Source organism: Cyanistes caeruleus, chromosome 1 (genome assembly GCF_971803275.1).
Source record: "Cyanistes caeruleus chromosome 1, bCyaCae1.hap1.1, whole genome shotgun sequence".
NCBI classification, from domain to species: domain Eukaryota; kingdom Metazoa; phylum Chordata; class Aves; order Passeriformes; family Paridae; genus Cyanistes; species Cyanistes caeruleus.
Genome location: NC_141701.1, coordinates 142,333,952 through 142,357,124, shown reverse-complemented (window position 1 = coordinate 142,357,124; position 23,173 = coordinate 142,333,952). Strand labels below are relative to the sequence as shown.

At 41.3% G+C, this 23,173-nt stretch overlaps 1 protein-coding gene across 1 annotated transcript in view; it reads right to left on the bottom strand.

The window, feature by feature from the left end:
• Positions 1 to 23,173, bottom strand: part of ADARB2 (adenosine deaminase RNA specific B2 (inactive)) — a 301,084-nt gene that overhangs the window by 77,504 nt on the left and 200,407 nt on the right. Inside the window, exon 3 of the mRNA XM_086864395.1 lies at positions 19,759 to 20,663. Within this exon, the coding sequence (XP_086720521.1) occupies positions 19,759 to 20,663 (905 nt within the window). The remainder of the gene's footprint in view (positions 1 to 19,758; positions 20,664 to 23,173) is intronic.

Here is a 23,173-nt window from a genome sequence, read left to right as displayed (position 1 = left end):
CCACCCCATGGGCACTGTGCCCCTAGCCCTTCCCACACATCTGGGCACGCGCTGTGGCTGGGTGAGCGCGAAACAGCCGGGTGTCACCTCCGCCAGGGCCAGCGCTGCCAATGCCTCCAGCAAGCCGCACATCGTCAAATATCGACATGGTTCCACTAGACTGCCACTCCTGACATTTAATGGTTAGCTTTAGGTGCTCTTGCCTTAATTCTGAAGAGTCAATGAGGGACCGAAGGAAATGTATTTGTCCTGTCAATGTGCAGTGTGACACACCTCGAACCGGCCTGGGGGGAACTACAGGAGAAATTCCCACCAGCTCTTTCCTTGGCAATGCCCAGTTAACAGGATGAAGGCCAGGATTTTAGTCAGAAAGTGAATACTCCTGCCTGCCCTCCAACATTTCAAATATTTATCATGTTAAATATCGACTCGGAGAATATTGTGTTCGCTTAAACTTTTCATGTTCCAATGATTTTTTATTATTTCCATTGACCAAAATAAATGAAGAAAATGTTTCAGAATATACACGAAAGCATGTAAAAATCAGTAAGTGGATTTTAAAAGATCTAGAATGTCTTGAATACATTCATTTTTCAAACATTTTTCTCTGATCTTTAAATAGCTTTTCTTGGAGCATAACGTTTTTTTTGAAAAGTCAAATACAGAACATTAAGGGTATAATTACCATTTTAATTATAACTCAATCATCCTATCTACTTTGCATAGAAATTACAGCTTTTATGTCAGGATTTTGGGTACTCACAAACATTCAGGAGTAATTAATGCTAGAGATTTTCACTGTATATGAACCTTACTTTGTAGCACTTACTTCAACTGGGCTTCATTCAGAATGTGTTAATATACTGAATTTTATATTCATGATTTTCAACCAAAAAAATCTTTCTACATAAATATCTGTAAAACTGAGACAAAAAAAATCAAACCTCAACAATCTTAACAATCAAATGTATGTTCAAATGTGATCCATTCATGTAAATATGGCCAGATGAAATTTGAGTGGCAGCAATGAAAAAATTCCCTCCAATCGCTCTCTGATTAGACTCAAGGAACATTTCTGATAATTTTACAAATACTTCTGGAAAGTATTTAAAATTCAAAATTTTATTTCCAGACAGCTCTAACGTCTATATTTCCTGTTTGAGATTTTATTTAAAAAAAAACTTGGTTTAAAAGATTTATTTTAGAAAGTGAGTTTACCTCAGAAACTTGCCTGTTGTATCCCTCTGAATTTACAAGCATATGGTATGGGTGTGGGTGTACATGTGAAATTGAGCAAAATCAATTACAACAAAGCTGCTTTTCATATGGTTAACACTACGATATCAGAATTAAGCTACTTCTCCCTTTCAATGTCAAAACAGAAAAAAAGTATTTATGAATATAAATACACGGAAATAAAATAATCCTCCATTTACAATGGACACTGTTTTTTCCTTAACTGACTTTTTCTCCATTTCACACGTCACGAAAGACTATTCCATGCTTTTATATCATCCTCCATGTGTTTTGTTTTGCAGTGTGCTGGAGCAGCAGATGCCTTTTTTCTTTCCTTTATAAATATGATAAAGCTATACAAATTTTACAGATGAGTCTCACAGAACATGTCCTCTGTCTTTGTTTGGACATTAAGGATATCATAACTCTTTAATATTTCTGGCCCAAGTATTTTATGGGAGAAAAGACTGTTCTCAGGAGAACAAAGCTCTGGCTCAAGCTGCAGTGCTTCTCCCCTCAGAAGTCGCTGTCTTTGTGCAGTGCAGTGGGCTCTTCTGCACGTGGAATTGCTTTTGCCTTCAGTGAAAGCTTTGCATGAAAGCCCAGGCCAAATCAAACCCGTCATCTGGGAAGTGCTGTGGGATCTGGAGGGAAGATTCATGATGCTTATTATCAGCTGGCACTTAAGACAGATGTCTCACACTCTCAGTTGTGCAGCTTCAAGTAGGTTACATCTGAAATGCATGTGATTAAAGCATTTATGCCAAATCACATTGGGCATTCTGCATATATATGTGTAAATAGCTCTAACTTTTTTGATGAATGAATGAAAAATATTTTATTATACCCATCAACGGTATAAAGTGAAGGTGAATAGCTTTTACACTTGGACTGTTCCGTGTTCTTGACAGTTTTGCAAACAGCCCTCTCAATCTCTCTGTCCCTAATCTTTGCCAGATAAAACTAGGATCCTGAAGTAATTTTAATGCTGGTATCTGAAAATAAAATAAAAAGAAAGGAGACATAAAATGGGAGGCAGAAAACAGATTTTATCAGAATCATCCAGCTGATGAGGCCTGACTCGGTGCTGACCTGAGCATTGTACAGTCACTACCCCAGGGCTACAGAATTTCATACTGCCTGGCACCAGGGAAGAATTCAGAAATGTCTAAATCCATTGATTTCCTATCACCTTGAGTCTTGTCCACTCAGAAAACTTGCACCTGCTGAATTTAAATCAGCTGGTAATCTCTGTATGAAGCTAAACCAGTGTAAGCCCATGTGTGGCTGTGTTATTGTCATGTACTTACAAACCAGTGGGGAGATGGGAATGGGAGCTCTGTTCTCCCCTTCTCATTTTTTAAGCAAGAGTCAATCATAATTTCACCTTCAGGCTCTGGAAAGCAGGAATTGGGCTGACAAGGCTCAGTTATCCTAGAGGATGACTCCAGTTAGGCTGCTGGGCAGGGTTCTGTGTGTTTGAGCACTAGGTGAAGCAGAGCCTGCTGCCCAGTGGGAGCTCTCCCAGGGCACAGGGACTGGGCAAAGCTTCTTCCTGTCCCATTCCTGTCCCTGCATACAGAGGCTGCTGATCCAGCACACCATGGGCAGCAGGAACAAGCTAGAGTAAATCCAGATGGCTTACACCATCCAGCACAGCCCTAGCTAGGGTATTCTGCTCGGTAAGACAGAGGGACGGACTAAGCCTGTCCAGCACCTGTCCCTGTCCTGATGGGAGCGGGCTGGAGCCTGGTTTAGCCGGTGTTTGTGGTAGGAGCCTGCTCCTGTTTGCTGCCAGGGCCCTCACACAGAGTTCCATGGTGGCACTTGGCCAGGGCCTGCTGGGCACAGGGACACAGAGGGGACCGCAGCCCCTCTCAGGTGCCACAGAGCTGCCGGGCAAATGCTGGACTCTCTTGGAAATAGGCTTAAAAGCACATTTTTCCTCCTGGAGCTGCAAGGTGTGGGCCATAACATGAGCTGGAGTGATGCTCAGGCCTCCTCCTCAGAGCCAGCCATGCTGGCTGCAGATGTCCCCAGCAGGGCCAGCTCTTGTGGGACCGGTCCTTGTCCCAAAGCACAGGCTTCAGTCACCTCCACCCCGGGCACTTAGCGCTGTGTGTCGCAGCACGAACAGGATGTGTTTTCTTTTCTCCTCTTTGAGCAGACACTGTTCTGTTAATCTGTTGTGTCTGTTCTGGGATTAACGTAGGTAGATCTGCTCTTCTGCATTACAAATCTGCTGCTGATCTCCTAATAAAACAAAACACCTTGCAGTGAGTCTTTGGAGTACCAGGAGCACCCAAGTCTTTGTATTGTATTTATAAAGTTTCTGAATATTCATGCCTTGTCAAAAATAAATTTGCCTTTTCTAAATAAATTAGTATATTCATCTTAATGGTTTGATTGTGATCATTTAGACCTATAGTAATTTCCCATTAAATTTTAGCAAAATATCAACTTCAAACTGAGATCTAGGTTCTTTGCTACAGGAATGAAAGAGCAATACTAGAAAACATCTGAAATAACAAATTTTTATGTCATTTGAAAATTTTAAAAGGCCCAGGCTTAGCCTTAAAAGTGCCTTAAAAAAATATTTTCCCTCAAACAAGTGAGGATTGCAAATGAACCCTGGTCTCAAGACTCATGTGGAAAACAGGATTTATAGTGAAAATACTAGGTCAGCATAAACCATAATGGTGCTGTAATGATGCTGAAGGCTGGATTGGTTCTTTCAGTTTGTTTCTAATAGAAGAAAAAAAAAAAAAAAAAGCAGCTTATATCCTTACCTAAAGAAAAATGACCATAGAATAAGCAATAAGTCTTGCATTCTGTTTTGGTAATACCTTCAATTTAACAACTGTCTGTGAGAAGGAGTTTCTCACAATGAGTTATTTAGTCACTGTGCCATCTAGGGTATAACTCTCATTCTGAAGGGAACATCCATGCTATGATTTGCTGTCAGTCTGTTATACATTGTAGGTCCATTCATTTTTCCCCCTAACAGGTGAAGATAATGATATGATACACAGTAAAAGATAGATGATAAAAACAATTCTTTAAGGAAAAAAAAAAAAGCCAGATGGAACAGGTTTGGCAGGAAAATATAAAATGTTCCATTCTTCCTTTTAAAGTACTATAATAAAACATGTCTGGAGTGAAGTACAGATAACAAAACAGCAGAGCATGGGTCTGTAATCCCAGCATGATATTGCATAAGGAGCAATCATGAAGCATTCCCATCACAGCTGCCTGTCACACATTATTAACAAGAGTGTTTAGGACTACTGAATAACCACACTAAAGGGACATGATCAACTTACAAAAAAGGTGCTGTATTTTTATCAGTTGTATTTGACTTGACAGTATTATGAGTAATCTCAAACCCAAAGATTTTAAAGTCAGAAAGGGCTGTTTTGATCTCCTCATCCAGCTTCCAGCACAGCACTGACCATGGAAGTGTTGTCATGATTAAAGTAGCTCTGTAACTTGCTGCTCAGAGGAAAACCAAATCAAAAATATACTGCTCTGTCTTGCTCCTGCTCATGGCAACCAACAGAGCTTCCTGAAGACTAGAGAAGTGCAAACGTCACTCCTATCTTCAAGAAGGACAAGAATGAAGAACCTGGGAACTGCAAGTCTTGCCGTCTCACCCCCAAGAAGGTGGTGGACAAAGTCCTCCTCCAAAGTTTCTCGAAACATGAAGGACAAGAAAGAGACTGAAGAACAATATTCATTGATTTATGAAGGGGAGATTGTGCTTGAGAGACCCTGATAGCCTCCTATAATGAAGTGACTGGCTTGGTGGATGAGGGGAGAGTAGTGGATGTTGCTTGCCTTGCCTTTATTAAAGCCTTTGACACCACCTCCCACAGCACCACAATGCACAAGCTGACAATGTATGGGTTAGATGGTTAGTGGGCAGTGAATTGGATTGAAAATTGGCTGAAGGATTGGGACCAGAGGGGGAGGAACAGCGTCACAAAGTCCACTTGTAGGCATTTCACTAATGGTGTACCTAAGGGTCAACACTAGGTCCAATGCTATTAACCTCTTCCCAAGTCCTGGATGATGGGGCAGTGAAATCTCAACAAGTTTGTTGGTGATGCAACATTGGGAAGAGTGGCTTATACATCAGAGGGTCATGCTGCCATCCAGAGAGATGGAGGCTCAACAGGCTGGAGTAATGGGCTGACAAGGACCTGATGAATTTCTCAAGTAAATATGTCAAGTCCTGCATGTGTGGAACAACAGCCCCAGGTACCCAGACAGATGAAGGGCAGATTTTCTGAGAAGGACCTTGAGGTCCTGGTGGGTAATAAGCTGACCATGAGCCAGCAGTGTGACTTCATGACAAAAAAGGCAAACAGCCTCCTGAGCTGCATTAGAAAGAGCACTGCCAGCTGTAGACAATCCTTTCCCTCTGCTCAGCACTGCTGAGGCACACTGAGGTGCTGGGTCCAGTGCTGGGCCTCCCAGTAAAAGGGAGATATGAACATACTGGACTGAGTCTGACAAAGAGCCATGATCAAGAGACTGGAGCATCTCTCACAGGAGGAGAGGCTGCAAGAGATGGATTGTCCAGCCCGGAGAAGGGAAGGCTCATATATATTAATGTATAGAAATACCTGATGGGAGGGAATGAAGGGTCAGACTCTTCTTGAAGTGCCCAGGGGACAGGACAAGAGGCAATGGGCACAAATTAAAACCTTGAATTCAAGCTGAGTGCAAGAAGGATGCACAGAGAAGTTGTGGCATCTTCATCTGTTGTCACAAATTAAAACCAAAAGTGGACACGAGCTTGGACAACAGCTGTAGTTGGTCCTGCTTGAGCAGGGACTGGACTAGATCTCCAGAGATTCCTTCCAACCTCAGCTATTCTGTGATCCCATTTATCAAAAACCTTTACCAATCAACTTCATACTTCCAACAAATTCCATAATTAGTATAATTAGTGATCATATTTCCTTTTTATTTTTTTTATTTTTTTTATTTTAATTTTCCAATAGCAATTAGGGAGAAACGAAAGCTAAAATAAATAAAATAATCACAGGCTACATCACCAAGATACACACTGCTATGTTTAGAGCTACACTAAGCTCTGTGCCTAGGTTTCCTGTTGACAATATCCCTTTAAAATAAAAAATCTAAACTAGCTGGTGACACAGCCAGTTACTTTTTTTTGTCACCCTCTCTTTAGGCCACTCAGAGATATCTGAATTGACATTAAAAAGCCATTATAAGCAATTTAAACTCTGAATTGATCCTGACACATACATTCAGGTCTTCCTCGTATGCCCTTTCAATAGTTCTCAATTCAAACTGAGAACAAACATCACCCTATAAACAGAGGAGATAATTATGCTTTATTGATTAGCCCCTCAAGGTATGAATGGAAACCAGGCAGCTTTCTGAGAACAGCCATCAATGTGGGTTTTAAGTTGCACCATCTCAGCATTTTCTTGTACAAACAAATATTCCCTAAGAGTAGTTTTTAACATGGAACCTGTACCAAACTAAAGTTTTCCAGTGGCTTCAGTGAAAGCCAGCATGTCAGTGTAGATTTATAAATGGTTACTTTATACACCTCCCACAGTTGTCCCTGTGCTACTGTTATGGGTTTACCCTGGCAGACAGCTCAGTCCCACACAGCTGCTTCCTTCCTCTCTCCCTCCCGGCTGGATATGGAAGAGAATCAGAAGGGTAAAAGTGAGAAAACTCATGGTTTGAGTTAAAGACACTCTTTGGTCTAATATTAATGCCTTAACTCTTGAGTGTTCCCCCCTTCCTCCTTCTTCCCCAGGCTGAGTATGATGCTACGCAGTGTGGGATACCCCTTTGGTCAGTTGGGGTCAGCTGTCCTGGCTGTGTCCCCTTCCAATTTCTTGTGCACCCCCAGCATTTTTGATGCTGGGGTGGGGTGAGAAGCAGAGAAACCTTGATGCTGTGTAAGTTCTTCCCAGTCACAGGTAAGACATTGATGTTTTACCAACACTGTTTTGTTCACAAATTTAAAACACAGCACCATACAAACTGCTATGAAGAAAATGAAGTCTATCCAAGCCAAAAGCAGGCATCCTCTCAGTTTCCTCCCAACACTGGCTCATTCATCTCATGATACATGGCTCATAACCCCACAGATGCATTGTGGACTGCCCCCTTTCTCTAACAAACTGCAACCTCCTTCACAGCTGCCAAATGCAACAAATACTCCTGTTTAATCCAGTGTCAACATTGATTGGCTTCAATTTTTGCTAAATAAGGATTTTAACACCTGCCCCATCTATCCTATAACAAATGTACCACAGCAGATTCATCAACAGACACCTAACTAAGGATATTTCCAGTTTACAGCTGAACCTCTAATCAACCATTTCTCAACCTTCCTGCTTCTTGCTAATAAAGCCTGTCAGCAATCAGAACTAGATATGTTAGGAAAAAAGCATAATGGAACCATTCTATGTCTGAGTTTATTTTACTGTCTGAGAATAGGAGAAATAGCTTTGTTAAAATTACTGAGTCTTTGCAACTGGCAACACACTGCACCGAGAAAAAGTAAAATTGTTCACAGCTGTTAGTACAACACATTTAAACTCTGATACTCACTTTTGGGTTACCTACACAGGTACAAATAAAAGAAAGACTGTTTTTTTTTTTTCTTGCCTGCATCTTTGGCCCCACAAAGCAAGCACTGTGATGACTGCCCTCATATTTGCACTTTCAGGTTTTGTCCTGAACCAACACATGGGCTCAATCTGTCCATCCACCAGGAACCCATCACCCTCTGAGATTCCTCAGGCTCAAATTGACTCATACCTCTAAAAAAGAGAGTTCACAACCCCCTGCACTAAGAAGAGAAGAAACCAGATGAAATGGAGACATCATAATGTCTCGGTATGTCTTGCCAACATTCTGCTTGGCTTGCTTGCTGCTGCCTGGGGGGTAACTGCATTGCCCTCTGTGCAGGACTAGTTTGGGCTGCTCTCGCTCCTTTGAAGTCCCTATTTTTAAACTGTATAGATGAATGAATGCCTTGAGATATCTTATGCTATCAAATATAGTTGAACAGTCTCAGAGATTGCTAAGAGTAGCAGAAAGCTGATCACAAAAAGCTAATTTGGAAAGCAGCCTGAAAACATACACAGAAACCTCTTCTGCAGAATTTTCACGTCACACAAGTGGCTGCTATCATGAAGGGAGATAAAAGGATGGGCAAACTTCTCTGACTGCTTCATTGGCCCTTCTAGATTCTGCACTGCAGCCGCTGCAAAAAATGATGGAAAAACGTGCAAAACTATTTAGCTGATAGCTCCATACCCTAAACAAACCACAGAGTTCCCATGTATTTCATTAAACTCACATAAAGAAGCCTGACTTTGGACTTGCATAGCAAATGGTCCCTCTGCAATTTTTTTTTTTGTTGTTTTGAAAGCTTTCTGTTCATGAAATACAAGATAAAAGAAAATGAATGTTTTGTTGTACCTAGTATTATCCCACTAACTACATGTATGAAAAAGCTGTGATATACAGGGCACATTTTCCCCAGTGATAAAATAAGAATGACCTCTGTGACTTCATTTAGGTTCCACCTCTCCTGAGTTACGAGCCACTCCTCTCTTATAAGGTATATCCCATATCTCACTCAAACCCTCAGTGGACCACAAAACTCCCTTCCAGAAAAAATTATGCTTCCTTCAGTCTGCAGAGGATTACCCATGTCAGGCAAAGTTATATTATTGTTTTTAGTGCTGCTAGGAATTACTTGCAGGATGTTTCAGCTCATTACCTCAAGTTTTCATCAGCTATTTTCCGAGCGTGGTAACCTTTGTGATGCAGGTACTGTATTTATCTACAGTATTGATTCTGCTTCTCCTGCTACATTACATGCAATACATGTAAACAGAAGAGTGTTTCACTACCAGCTGGTAAGGTGCAAAATGGTAGCAGATCTTGCAGCTACAAAACACAGATAAAACCCTGAAGTAATCAGCTGAACTGTCATGGAACTAATTCCATGATATAGTGGAAGCAATTATTTGCACTTATGTGTCTTATTGGAAAATACAATCAGTGCTAAACCAATCCTGTTAGTGTTGTCAAGGACACATTTAGCTCCAAATGCTCCCCTTTTAATCAGTAACCAGTTATTAATTAATTAGGTAGTGATCATGTTGCTTTTCATACATGTGTATTATTATTGCACTTGATATTGTGCCTCTGCACCGATCGCTGTTAATTTGCAGCAAGTGCAATTGTGTTAATGTGCTCTAATGCCAGCTATTATCACAAGGACGGGGCACCTAACATTTAACCTAAAATCACACTGAATTGTTCTCACAGCTGCCTCCTTCCAGCTCCAGCCTGCTGCAGCCTGGATGGGGTGTGCTGGGAGAGAGGAGACGGCTTCTGATAAAGGAAGTGCCAGAAAATGGAAACCATCAATGGGACAGTCAGAGGCAGGAAGGGAAAAAAGGCAAAGTACTTGGGGAGACACCTGTGAGCCTGTGCCCTGGCAGGGGCAGAGCTGTCCACTCCCTGCCTGCAGCCAGATTGCTGCCTGACACCAGCAGGGAAAGAGGCAGCTCTAAAGCAGAAGAGCAGGTAAGCAGAATATGCGGCAAGTGGAGCGTGTCTCACAGCTCCTGCTCGTCAGCTGTGCTTCAGGGAAAGAAAGATGCAGTCCCTGTTTGGTCACAGCTCTGCAAAATCACCAGTTTTAATGGCAGGGGTGAGGCTGCCTGTGGAGAGCAATGTATTTGTTCACAGCTAATACAGAAGAAATTCTTTGTCCTCCTAGTATTAGTGATGCTTAGTTATGCTTACTAAATAATGTATTTTTCAGATTTTTCTTCCAGTCTGAAAGCTTTAAACAGGACCTGATACCAACTGTGTCAAGAGAGAAACAAATACTAGTAGAAAACAGAATTTATCTGAATTGCATTTAATAGAGGCCAGAAGCACTGAACTAAGGATATTCAGCTGAAGTAGTTCAGTCAGAGATAGCTAAACTTTTTAGTGCCCTTATTTAAATAGAGAGGCCTGAACTGGAGATTAGCTATTTATCAGCTGCATGATGGAATAAGAAACAGCTGCAATATGTTTCAGTGTAAGTTTTATTTCCTATAAATCCACAGATTCAAATTCTGCTCTGTGGGAATGCCTGTGGAAATATGGAATAAAGGTATTATCTTCCCACATTGTTTTGTGGCTTCATGCCTATGTATATCAGAGAAAATTTAGTTTATGTTGGTTCAGTTATACACTATAATCTCCCAAACACAAAAAGGACTTTTAATAATTGTAATGGTAGCAGGTATATGTGCAAAAAATAAGCTCCCAGAATACAGTACATGGCATAGGTAGAAAAACACAGCTCAAATTACTGTCAAAGAATTTCCCTATCCATGCCTTTGCAAGGATTTCACTTCAAGACTGTGCTCTAGCTCCAACAGTTTCCTTCCCACACTTGTGGTTTTTGCCTGGTTTTCACTAAGTGGGTCAATTCCACCCCTCACTCCATAAAAATTGTTCCCAGGTCCTCAAGGGAGTGATTTATGTATTATAAGCTTCTATTCCTGACTCCAGCAAGCAACCTTGTATCTGCAGCTGGGAGCAGCCCTGCTCCTGCACAGTGGATGCCACAGCTTAGGAGAGGCAAGTGCCCCGTGCTGATGCCCCTGTTGGCATCTCATGTTTTGAAAGGGAGAAGAAAAACCCAACTGCTGCTAACCATTACAGTAGGAATGTTTCATTTGTTTGGATCAATTTCTGTCAAAGGCAGCCTGGAAGCGTTTTTTTCCCCTCCAGCTTGTCTTTGTAAAGTTTCTTTCCCTCCCCCTGCTCAGTTCAGCCTCATTGGCATTTACTGGTGACCTGTTGTTATCAAGGGCTCCCCAACAGATCCCTTGGATTTGCACAAGTTGCTCCTGGTCTGCCACAAGGAGGCTTTGCTCAGATGTCTGCCAGATTTTAGCTCTGATACTTGCCAAGGATGTTAGTCTTCCTGTAAGGACTACCTAGTTTGGCTTGCTTGATTGATTTTTGTTATATAAAGGAGAATGCTATTTTTTAAACTTTGTTTCTTTTGTAGAGGGGAGGGCTTAAGATGTCACTAAGTTCACAAATGTCCAAGAAGAGATGCAGGCAAAGATATGAATTTAGGCTCCTGCCTATTCATAAGGGGAAAAAATTTCAAAATATCTATATATCAAAGACCAGTAAATTTGAAAGTCATGTTACTTTTTTTTTCCCCCATGAATCAAGGATTTCAAAAGAAAATCTATGCACTGTAGCTTGTCAGTGTTTTGGGGAATGCTATTAATTTCTTCCCATCAGTGTTCTCCAGAGCATGGTGACAGCAGTAGCCTACCCCTCTTGTACTTTGATCTTTCTCAAAGTCAAAATATAAAATATGCAGTGGAAGGTTTTTGCCCTGCAAAAGCAGAGGGCATCTCCTATCAGTAGTATTATGATTGTGACCAAAAATATAATGCATTTAAATAAACAAAAAAATAAAAAGGATGAGAAAAAAAATTTCTGCTTGACAGTTCATATGGCAGTACTTTGTGGCTTTGGTGGAAGGGAAATAGAGTCCACAGACTTTTCCAAACACACTGAGATACTTGCCAGAATAAATGTTAATAGTTCAGGCTATGCCCAAACCATCAGAGTGCCATGAATTATGATCAGCAGGAGTTTGCTGCAGCACTGAAGATGCATTTTTGAAGAAGTCAGGCACTGGATGGATAGAGACATCTTTGTGTCAACAACCCATGCTCCCTGCTCTGGTAATGTCCACATAAATCCATAAAGGAAAAAGTGCTGATTGGATTTAATTGAGCACCAAAGGGAGAACATGCAATGTCACAAAAGGCAGCAAAACATGACAGTATTTTAAAGTGTTGTCAGTCCTTACTGGGAATAGCAAAACCCTTGGGCTGAGTTGGAAGCTCAGGAATCCACAGGATCCATAGGAATCAATGTGTCATGGCTTTTTTTGGTAAGAGCTGATGACTGCCTTTAGCACCTCTGAAAGTGTTTTCCAGTTTAGCATCTCTGAAGGTGTTTCCCAGACTGGTGGCCCTCATGGGCAATTCCTCTCCATGTGATTGTGTTATGAGCTGCTATAAACGTTATTACAGGACACTACTTTCATGCTGCTTTCCAAGTGGTGCCTGCTAACTTTTGGCTCAGACAACAGTTTTAACATCTATGGGATATGTTTCTTCTGTTGTGCAAATTGCTGATACTCAGGCACAAAAACTTCAGTGTGTCTCTGTTTTGCATCCTGCAGCATCAGCACATCTGCCCTCACTGCTGCCATAACCAGGAGCCTTCAAGAAATCTGACTGCATCTTACCAACCTCTTTTCTAGCTTGCCTTTTTTTGTCTGCTCCATGTTGATGGCCACTGGCTCGGTTTGCAGAGGATTTCTGTGTAGCTGGGTCAGGACCAACCAAGGCCCAACAGCATCTTTGTGCTGCTGTTCTGAGCAGTTCTCATAGGATGGGTGTACAAGGATCATAAGGCACTGGGGGTTAGAATGACTTGTATGTATTTCAAGGAGAGTAGAAGAAAATAGGGGTCTCATTCAGGAGTAATGAGTTTGTTCTCCAATATCCCTGTGAGGATTGTTCCTTAAAAGTACAGGGCAAAGTTGATTTGGATAAGAACTAATTATCAAACAAGAAATGAAGGCAGTATAGCTGTCTCCACCCTCCCCACCAGACCCTGGGGACACACATTATTCCTTGTGTTTAACCTATTAAAGCAATGACCCACATTAGAGGGAAAGGAGTTGATTTTAATTATTTCTGTGAGCATTAGTGCCCAGTTCATAGAAGATGGCCTAAAAATAGGAGCTCAATAAGAAGAGAACTCAACAAGAACAGAAAACTTAGAAATCATGGGATGGTTAGATTATTTTTCTGAACAGTACATTTTCTTAATTGACTATGTTTGCTCAGTGAATGTACTCTTTCCACCTTTAGTTTTTAAAGGTGAACTGGATAAAGAGAGCAAGAAAAGACTGCACAAAAGGAACTGCAAATTAGCATGGCTTCAGTAGCATGGGCTCATTTGGGTGACATCTCATTGTAGCACTGATTTTAAGGTACCATTGTGTGAATTCAGGTCTGATTATGGGGCTGGTGTCAGCAGCAGATGTGATGACAAGTAGGTTAAGAGCAATCATGCCTAGGTATTTTCATATCAAATGTCTACCCTGGTTCAGAAGACAAATAAGAAATAACAGCTCGTTTGGAAGCAAGCTCTGACTTGTCAATTAGAAAACTAGGAAGGATGAAAAAGGAACATGAGTTTGTCTAAACACAATAGTATTGCAGTATCAAAGGTAGAGGAGAAAATTTTAATGTCTGCATCAATATTTTATCTGTCTTAGAATACAGTCTAAGAAGTTGATGGATATCATGAGACACAGACAATGGTGATTGCTTTCACTGAATAAAATGTGATGAATGAAGATGGATAATTTACCCGCTTTTCCAGTGATTACGTGGATTTATCTCCCCTTTCTATTTCTCAGAAACTTTAAAAAATGTTTTATCTTAAGAAAAATTCACATCATGCATCATGTATGTGCAAAGAGAAAAAACCCAACATCCTTGCTCTAAAATTTCTCTCCCATTAAAAATCCAAACTTGTAAGATGTTCGTATGAAAAGAGCGCTATGTGAACAACGAAGGATTTTACAATCTCAAGGAACCTCAGCCACTTCTCTGGTTGTATAAATGTCTAAACACATGAATCACATTTTACATCCAGTATAACAAGTCCAAAGTCTCTTCTGTTCATTACTTCTCAGCAGTCCTAAGATTAAGCCCTAAATACTTTCCCCCTACTGAATTTTATGACCTGCATACTATTTTTTTGTGTGTGTGTATTCACGTAATCCTTCACGCTGCACTATGTGTGGATGTTTTAGCTGAGATAAAGGGGCAGAGAAATTTTGGTTTTCTCCATGACTACTACACAAATTCACTATTTAAAGGCTAACACTTGTAAGAAAAATAAAATGGAGAAAGATGTTCCCTTTTCAGCAGATGGGAGTGGTCCCTCTGCTACATGTGGCACTGGGATTCTCAGCAGCATCACTGGGAGGCTCTGGACCACTGCCCTGCCAAGGTGCAGAGGCATTCTGTGTTGTTAATTTTCCCCTCACACAACGATGGATCTGCCTGCCACAGGGCTGGCACATGGACCACAAGAGGGAGGTAGTCATCGTAAAATAAATGCTAGGAGCTTGCTTCTGGTACTCTACATAGAAGGAAAAATCTGCTTGAATAATTAAGGCTTCCTAGATGTGAATACAGATAAAAAATAGATAAAGAACTTGGTTTTGGCATAACTTAAACACTCCAGCTCAAACAGAAGAGGCTTTCCATGGAAGTCAACCAAAGAAAAATTCACTCCGGGCGCTTGTATTACAGCTCCATTTAGCGGAGCAGAACGATCATGGCTCATATTTAGTAGGTAATAATGAAGCATCATAAACAAAGTCAGGATGCAAGTCCAAGATTAAGCGTTAGTTTTAACGAGGTCCAGCTTGCCGGGAGCTTTTTGAAGTGTCCCTAGCTCACTTACAAAGCCAGAAAACAACAGAAGCAACGCCGACAGCTGCGAGAGTGTCTGGTTTAGAAGAAGGTTTTATGTCTGGATGACACCAGACTGGGATTCAGCTTTAATGTACTAACTAGGTCTGCTGGTTTCTGGAGCCCTAATCATTCTGCACAAACTGTCTCACCCTAATGAGTTGCACAAATAATAATTCTTCACAAATCAGATCCACACCATCAGCTTCGTGGATAGACAAGGCTGATTTATTAAATAGCACAAGTCAGCAGAACCCACACTGTGTCTCACTAGCCATGTTTAATATGCAATCTAGAATCTGAAGGGAAAAAATCAAATGCTGTTTCTGTGGATGCAGGGCTGGTATGAATTATTTTCAATTACTAAAAACCTAAAGGAGCACCCAGATCCTTTTCTTTACCCTAGTCTGAATGCACTGTAATCACTGTGGACCCTTACAGTCTTTATAAGGGAAAATTAGATAATTTTGAACCAAGAGGTTTGGATTGCTTATAAACTTAAATTACATAAAAAAATACCTTTCAGCCTTATAGATTTTTTCCTTGAAGTTATTACAATTATTTTTTCACTTCTGTAAATTAAGATTGGTTTTCATTAACTAATTACCACAGTTATTGCAGTTCTTTTAAGTATTATTAATTAGGTGAGTGGTAGAATTTAACATCTCAGTTAAGAGAGTTTTGTTTAGCATACCTAATGCTCTGAAAGCCCTGAGCATCCCATATATCACATAGGACTTAAAGATGAGTGCAGGGGAATCTTTTGGGGACTGAAGTTATCTGTGGCTGGGAGTTATACAGTACAGCAACTGAGGAGCAAAAGAGAGAGGTAGGGCGTGTGGAGATGGATACACCAACTTAAATAGAAAAGTTCTTTCTGCAGCAGAGAACTGCGGATTATTGGAGCCCAGCTGATGCAAAGTTATGTGTTGTTTTGCAGTGATGACTGGTTTTCATATGCAAACACCTTAATGTGTCTACATATATGTGCTGATGCTGTGAGAGCAAGCTACCCTGTTAATTTATTTCCTGTAATTCCATGTAGGTAGCCATTCTGCATCTCCGTTTGATCTTGCTTGGATTACTTACATTAAACCAAAGTAATTTCTTCGTCTGAGACTCAAGCTGTAATCTCTCTGGGGCAATAACTATCTTTTATATTGCACTTGTATGAAGGGTGAGGAGGTGGTCCTGGTTCCTCAACTGTGAGCCTAGAAGTGACTACAATCCAATTAGCAGCCAAGATAATAATGACAGTATCCAGTAAACTAATGCTGTGCCTCTAAATTGGTTCTTTTGCCATTGTTTTGCTTAAGAAACTGTAATCCTATAAATTTCTTGATTGCCTGTAGCTCTGATTATAAAAACAACTTTCCCCACCTACAGAGTAAGAAATAGATGGCTGAAAATCAAATGATATTTGCATTGCAGAAGCATCTCTCTGGTCCCCACCATTTCTCTTTCCAGCATTCTCCTGTCAGGAGCTACACACACACCTACCAGCTGTTTCTCTTTGTGCAGGAGAAAACAGAGTTTATAAAACTATGTACCTGCTCAGTTGACCAGACAAAGCCCTTCACAGAAACCTGTTGGAACAAAGCTCAATGCCTGCTCCATGTGCTGCTGCTCTTCACACTGGAGTTAAATATATCACTGCCAACCTTAGCCCTGGCTTAACTGTGATGGGGTGAGAGGCCATAGCTGCCAGGAAGCTGGCGAGGGAGAAAAGTGAGAGAAATAAAGGAAGCAGAAACAACTGACACTGCATGAAAACGGACCAGCTTTGCAACACAGGGAAACAGGTTTCTGAAGAGGAGTGGGTGAGAAGTATGGAGTATGTGGCTTCCCCTGACATGGTGGTTGTTCTTCCCATGATGTCCCATGTCACCCATGTCACCTTCTCACCAAAGTTAACACTGAAGTTAACTGGCAGGAATCCTTGCTCAAACTAAAGAATCCCTGCAATGTGTGATAGAGGTTGCTTTAGCCTGCAGATGAATCTTTTGGCAAATAGGGGATTTTACTGGATCCAAAAGGTTAGCTGTATTTGCCAAAGAGAGAAACCCTGCTTTTTTTTGATGATACACACAAAAAACACAATGAGGTTTTGTTAAAATAAATAGACAACCACTGCTCTGGAGGCTCTGGATGTGAACGAGCAATAGCAGCGTTAAGGCATTTCAAAGCAGAGTGAATGCAATTTTCACACCTATTCTTTTCTAATTTAGGTTCATTTGAAATCCGGGCACCCCTCTTTTACTAATTTGTTATGGCAGTATTAATGGTATTTCCCTACAGCAATAAGAATGCTATTTAGACTAAGACAGGTTAGGAGGACTATAAGATTAGAAAAAGAATTGCAAGTTGGTCAGATGGAGCTGGGGGCCACCTTGATCTCCTGAATTTAACACACTGCACTTGGAAAACCTGGGAGTGTGTGGATGAATTTCTACCAGTGCAGCCTCATGAGGGCTGGTTAGGTCAGCACCCTCTGATGCTGCCTCCTGTGTTGGAATGTAAGAACATGAGCTTCCAAAGTGGGAAGAAACAATTGTCAGACTTCCATGAAAGCTGAAAAAATTACATTTTATTTGATGGAGAATATGAGTTCAGACCAAGTATGCCAGGAAAAAAGGAGTAATATTTAGTGACTTATACAAGATACAGTGAAGAGTTGTAATTTCCATTCTCATTTACACTGCTTTAACTGACCAAACACCAGAGGGGCTGACTGAGTGAGCAAAGGCAGTCACTTGATGAGGTACTGCATAACACAGTGAGAACAAGAAAAGATGCTTCTGGATTTAAAGCTTAAGCTTAAGTCAGTGGAAATATGTCTGTTGGTTTCTGTGGAAGTTGAATTATGATTTAGCGAATAACACAAACTCAGGTTTTATGTCACAGCTGCTATATCTGTTGATGAGAGCAGCTTGTAAGGAGGTCAGCAGAAATCAGTGTTAAGGCTTATCTCTCAATTAATGTGCTGAATGCTGGCATTAAAAGTAATCTTTTACTTGGACAATACATAACCACTCAAGAAATACTGACGGAGAAAGTTCAGTGACACCTTTTCACTGACATTTATACTTCCAGAACAGTGAAGAAAAGACGATAAGGAGGGCAGCAGTCTACAGAAAGGAGAAAAGGCCATAAAAAAGGGAACATACACTGGAGAATATGTCACTTAATGAACAGCTGGAGACTGAAGTAAAATGTGATATTCAGGCAGAAGGTGAGCGTGAAGCCAAGAAACCAGGGAATATTTCAGAGAGCTCAGGAACTGAGGCAATGATCCTTGTGGTGCAGTTTTAGAACATGACAAACCAGAGGTCAGTAACTACATGGTATTTACCTGCTGACACACCCAGCAAAGTTCACTGGGGGCAGCAAAGCAACCACCAGAATGGGATTACTTATAGCCAGAATTCATTTGGGTAGGAGACACTAGAGGTACCTCATTTAAAACCATGTGTACTTTGAAGGAGCACTGGAAAGGTGAAACTGCCATGTTGGCTGAAGTTTCCAAAATGCCTGCAAAGCACTCTGTGAAGATCACTGTTATTATTGAACTATGTTATTATCTCACTGCTTCATGGAGTTTGCAACCTGGAATTAAAAGAAAAGTGGAGGATTATGGTGTATTTTAGAATTTCTCACATTTGTCATGTTTCCTTTTTGGAAACATAGAAAGGAAACTTCTGGGTCACCAAATATAATTCCTGGGTCCTGCAGGCAGTCATGTTACCTAGAGGATTAATCTCCTATCAAACTCCTTGAACATATAATGACCGTCTTTACTAAAGTTAATGAGAATTGCTACTCATAATTTGCATTTACACACTACTTAAGGATCTTGAAGTGTTCTTTCATATAATATTCTCATTTTTATTACAGGCATATTGAATTTAAATGACTTGCCTAGGGTCTCATAGCAAGCCAGCAGCAGAATGACTTGTAGTGCTCCATGTGCTTCATATTAAATCCTGGACATTAACAGCTCCCTTCATAAAGGGAGCTTTGTAGCTGTAGATCACCTCCTGGTGCTGATGAATCAAATATTTTCTGATAGTGCAAACAAATCAATAAATTACTTGAACCCATGTAATGCTTTCCAGTGTCTGAAAATCCTGACTTCCTGTGAACTTAAAAAATTGACACACGTCTGAGTAATGCTTAGATAGCCTTTGACCTATAACCAGCTACGAAATTTTCATGTGCTAAGTACGCACCTCAAATCTCTATTTTCCATATGAATACAGAAGTTGTCTCTACATTTGTTGCAGGAAAGCTTCAAAGCTTTCAGTACACCTTGTGCTGTTGGAGGCTTATGGAAAACAAAAAAAACCCCTAAAACCACACAAGCCCTGATATCAAACCAACTAAACAAAAAAAAAAACAACCCCATAGTAGGACTATAACAAACAAAATTCCTTAACTTTCCCAGTGGTAAAATTGCTCTGACACAGGCACATTCCTTATGACTGATGTCTCCTCTGAATAGCATGGTCCTCATCAAAAATTAACTCTAAAAGGAGGAGATGGAGGATCCCTTTATATATGGGCTCCTCTCTGTTAAGAAAGATGCAGTACCACAGAATTACCTGAGTTTTCTGCCTGCATCAATATTATCACTGTCTCTAGCAAAGTGAAATATTGGTATTTCCTCCTATATTTTGCCCTCTCATCTATGCCTCCCATTGAATGAGCTTCAAATTGTACCCAATGATTTCAGGATACTATTTCCAAGGTTTTGCCTGTGTCTCTTTCTACGGGAACAGAGTTGTTTTGTGGCATGACACTTGCTGTAACATCAGAGGAACCACTGGGTAGACCAACAACAGCTACAGCAATACTGATCCCACTCATCAAAAGAGTTCCTCCAACGTGGTGGCAGCTACCCAGGAGCTCTCACCTGTGGCAAATGGTGACATTTACTCCTGCTGGGAATGTGGCTGGGCAGACGAATGTTAAAGAGGGCCTGCAGGGCCGCCTGCGCCGCTTGACCCTTGGCCAACTTCTTGCTACGTCCTGAGCCTTCAAACGTTCTCCCGTCCACTCGCACGGCCATCACAAAGCTCTTGATGTGCTGCTTCTCCACCGTCTCCGAGAGGCAGACGTAGCGCAGGCCGGAGCGCAGCTCATTGAGCAGCACCACCGGGTTCTTCTCGCTCTCTGCCTTGGCCGCCCTGTGCTTGCCTGGCTTGGCGTGGCCCATCAGGTCCAGCGTGTGGCAGAGGAGGCGCCCGTGTCGGTAGGCGGTGGAAAGCAGCTCGTTATTGACGGGGTTGTAGACAGAGAAGTCCTCGCTGTGTGTGGATGGTTCGAACTCCTTGAACAGAGTGTCTGGGAAGTCTGCCTGATCCGAAGTGAAGTCCGTGGATGGGCTGATGCAGTTTCCCATGGCGAAGTGGGCTTGGCAGGCGTTGGGGAACTGAACGAATGACTTCAGAGCTAATTCTGCGGCACGCATTTTTGCTTTCTTTTTTGTGGGGCCTGTGCCTTCAAATGTAAGTCCATTTACTTCTACAGCAACAGCAAAGACTGGAGCATGCACTGGACCTGTCTGGGAAACCATCTTATATTGTAATCCTGGTTTGAGTTCATGTAGCTGAACCAGGGCGTTCTTTGGTGTCACTGACCATGAAACTTTCTTCCAGATAAGCTGAAGTTTGCAGAAATGGCCATTATTGCCTTCCTCTAAGGGTCTTTTCCTCTTACTGCTAGTTGTTCCCCCTCTTGACCTATCAGTAGATGCTATTGGATGATCCTCCAGATTGCCAATGTTTCGATTTTCCTTTACTTCTGCACTGCTGGTACCTGTCAGTAAAGAAAGGAAATAACTTGCATTACAGTTGTCATCATTGTAGCTGACATTATGCCTAGGGCTGTCAGAATAGCCAAAAAAGAAAAAAAAAAGAAATTGTTGCTAAGCCCTTTTTAGGAGTTTTCCTTAAATATCTGTATAATGGTTGGTTTATTATTTCTAGCACAGTTTTTTTGCATGTTCTGAATGTTTACTTGTCCCCAAAAGGTCTGCTTCTATTAGTCATTAGCCTTCTGTTTTAAGAAAAGATTACATCATTCAAAGATGGAGCATAATGGATGCCATGTGACTTAAATGAACTGCTTGATAATTACTAGTAAAATGTAAATAGTTTGCAAAATTCCCTTAGGATGACAATTGTTCTATAATCCATGTGGGGGAATGTTTATAAACACATTCTTAGAAATCAGAAATGATTCACAAATTGAAAAATGAGCCAACACATTGAATAATCTATTTGCAGTTAATACATTGACCCTCTCTGCTGATACCACAGCCTCTTTTGTTATCAACATCATGAATCCAGACTAGGAAATGATATGACAGACCTTCATAGCACTTGAAACAATAATTTGGTCTAGACTCAGATTCCAGTTTAGTAAGCGAGTGCCTTTCTGTCAAATTCAATAGCAGATGCTCTTAGTTTCTACATCAGCAGCAACTAATATTGCAAAAGTTGTAGATAAATCCAAATGAGACCAGGAGAAACCAGAGCATCACGGTGGGAGCAATTACTGATGTAAAAGATGATCCTTGTGAAAGAAAAGCAACAGGAGAGAGTGACTGCCAGGAGTGCCAGGAAGGGAATGAAATGACAGTGGGGAGCCATGGAGGGAGCACTCTACTGTTGAACCAATCCCCCACTGCTCTGGGCCATGCCTGTGCAATGTGCTGCAAGGCAGTGCTCTGTGCCACAGCAGAGGCATGGCTGAGGATGGAGAGTCAGCTTACTGATGTCCTGAATGAGATACAAGACGTACTGCTGGCTAAATAACCATCCTATAAAATTTCTCTAATTTCTGGTGAGTTTGTTTAAATGTCTTGCACCTCTGACACATCCTCCAGTCCTCCTGTGCATTCTGTGGGACAGAGACAAATGGAGGAAGTAAATATGGGCATAACTAATCTACAAACCAACCCATCTCAGGAATGATGCACCTGATCCCTTTCCAAGCAGAGCGCTGTGTGGAGCCAGCTTTACTCCAAACAGCTCTGGGCATGGAGCCTTTACCAGGTTTTGGTCCGATAATAATTGATAATCATTTGATAAGAACTGGTCCAGTAGGTCAGACATGATCATGCCGCCTGCACAGGCTGTGTCAGTGCCATGCACACAGAAGATCCCTGTGGTCCTTAGGGGACAGGCCATGTCTGGTGGGGCCATGGCCATGTTTGGTTTTCTCTCTACTCTGGTAAGTTGGCTGCAAGGTTGTAAGGGGTGAGCTGCTGGCTAAGCTTTGAGAAACTTCTGCTGGAGTGCTGTGTCTGTGCTGCACCCCAGTATTCACCTGGGCCAACAGGTGCACAGGAGCCTGCGGAGATTACGTGGAACCAACAACCATGATTTAAAACTTCCTTTATATCCTGAAACAATACACTTGTATTTAATATCAAAAGACTTTTTCCCATCAGAGCACTAAGTCTGCACTCATGCAAGTTGTTCCACAGAAAGAGGGTCACTGCTTAGACAGGAGTAATAGTCATGGCACAAATGGGGGCCCACTTGCAGAACTGAGTCTTGAAAGCCTGCAGCACACACTGAGCTTCCAGCCTGGGTCTTTGTCTCACCAAAGTTATCACCAAAGAGCTCTCTTCTGCAGTGCTTTGCTGAGGCAGAACATGAACTGACAGATCAAGGTTTTAGTGACTAGTTAATTCTTACTTTCTGAAGCTAAGAGGACAGAATGAAGACAGGTGAGGAAGGAAAGAAAAGCAAAAGACACATAATAGAAAAAGAGAAGTTTCATCATATGGTATTCAGCTGTATAAAATATGACATCTTTAAATCAACCTCTCTGGAAATAAGACATTTAAAAGATCATCATAACTAAGGAACAAGGAGAATGTGCTGTTTTCTCATTAAGTTCACAGCTCTATTTACAGAGATTCTGCTCTGAAGGAAAAGGGGATATCAGCTTTAGCTTCCTCTATCCAGCTTGGCAGTCTTTGGCCATTTTCTGTCATGACTTTTCTCATGTTTTCATCCCACTCAGAAGATACCTCTTTAGTTATGTGCATTTTTTAATATAAAGGCAAAGTATTTTGATGCAAACATATTTTTTTAGCAGAAAACAGGTTTGATTCTGTATTTTACACCCCCTCTCTCATCTTAACCTAATAGGTTTTTACAGAGCCAATTATGGTACATAATGATACTGTAGTCAAGAAGCATGAAAAGAAAGATAGCTCCTGCTTCACACAATATTCAGCTTTGAAAAGAATTTGTATTGATTATGCACCACTGAATAGGAAAACTCAAGAGGCTATTTGTGTTTATAATTCA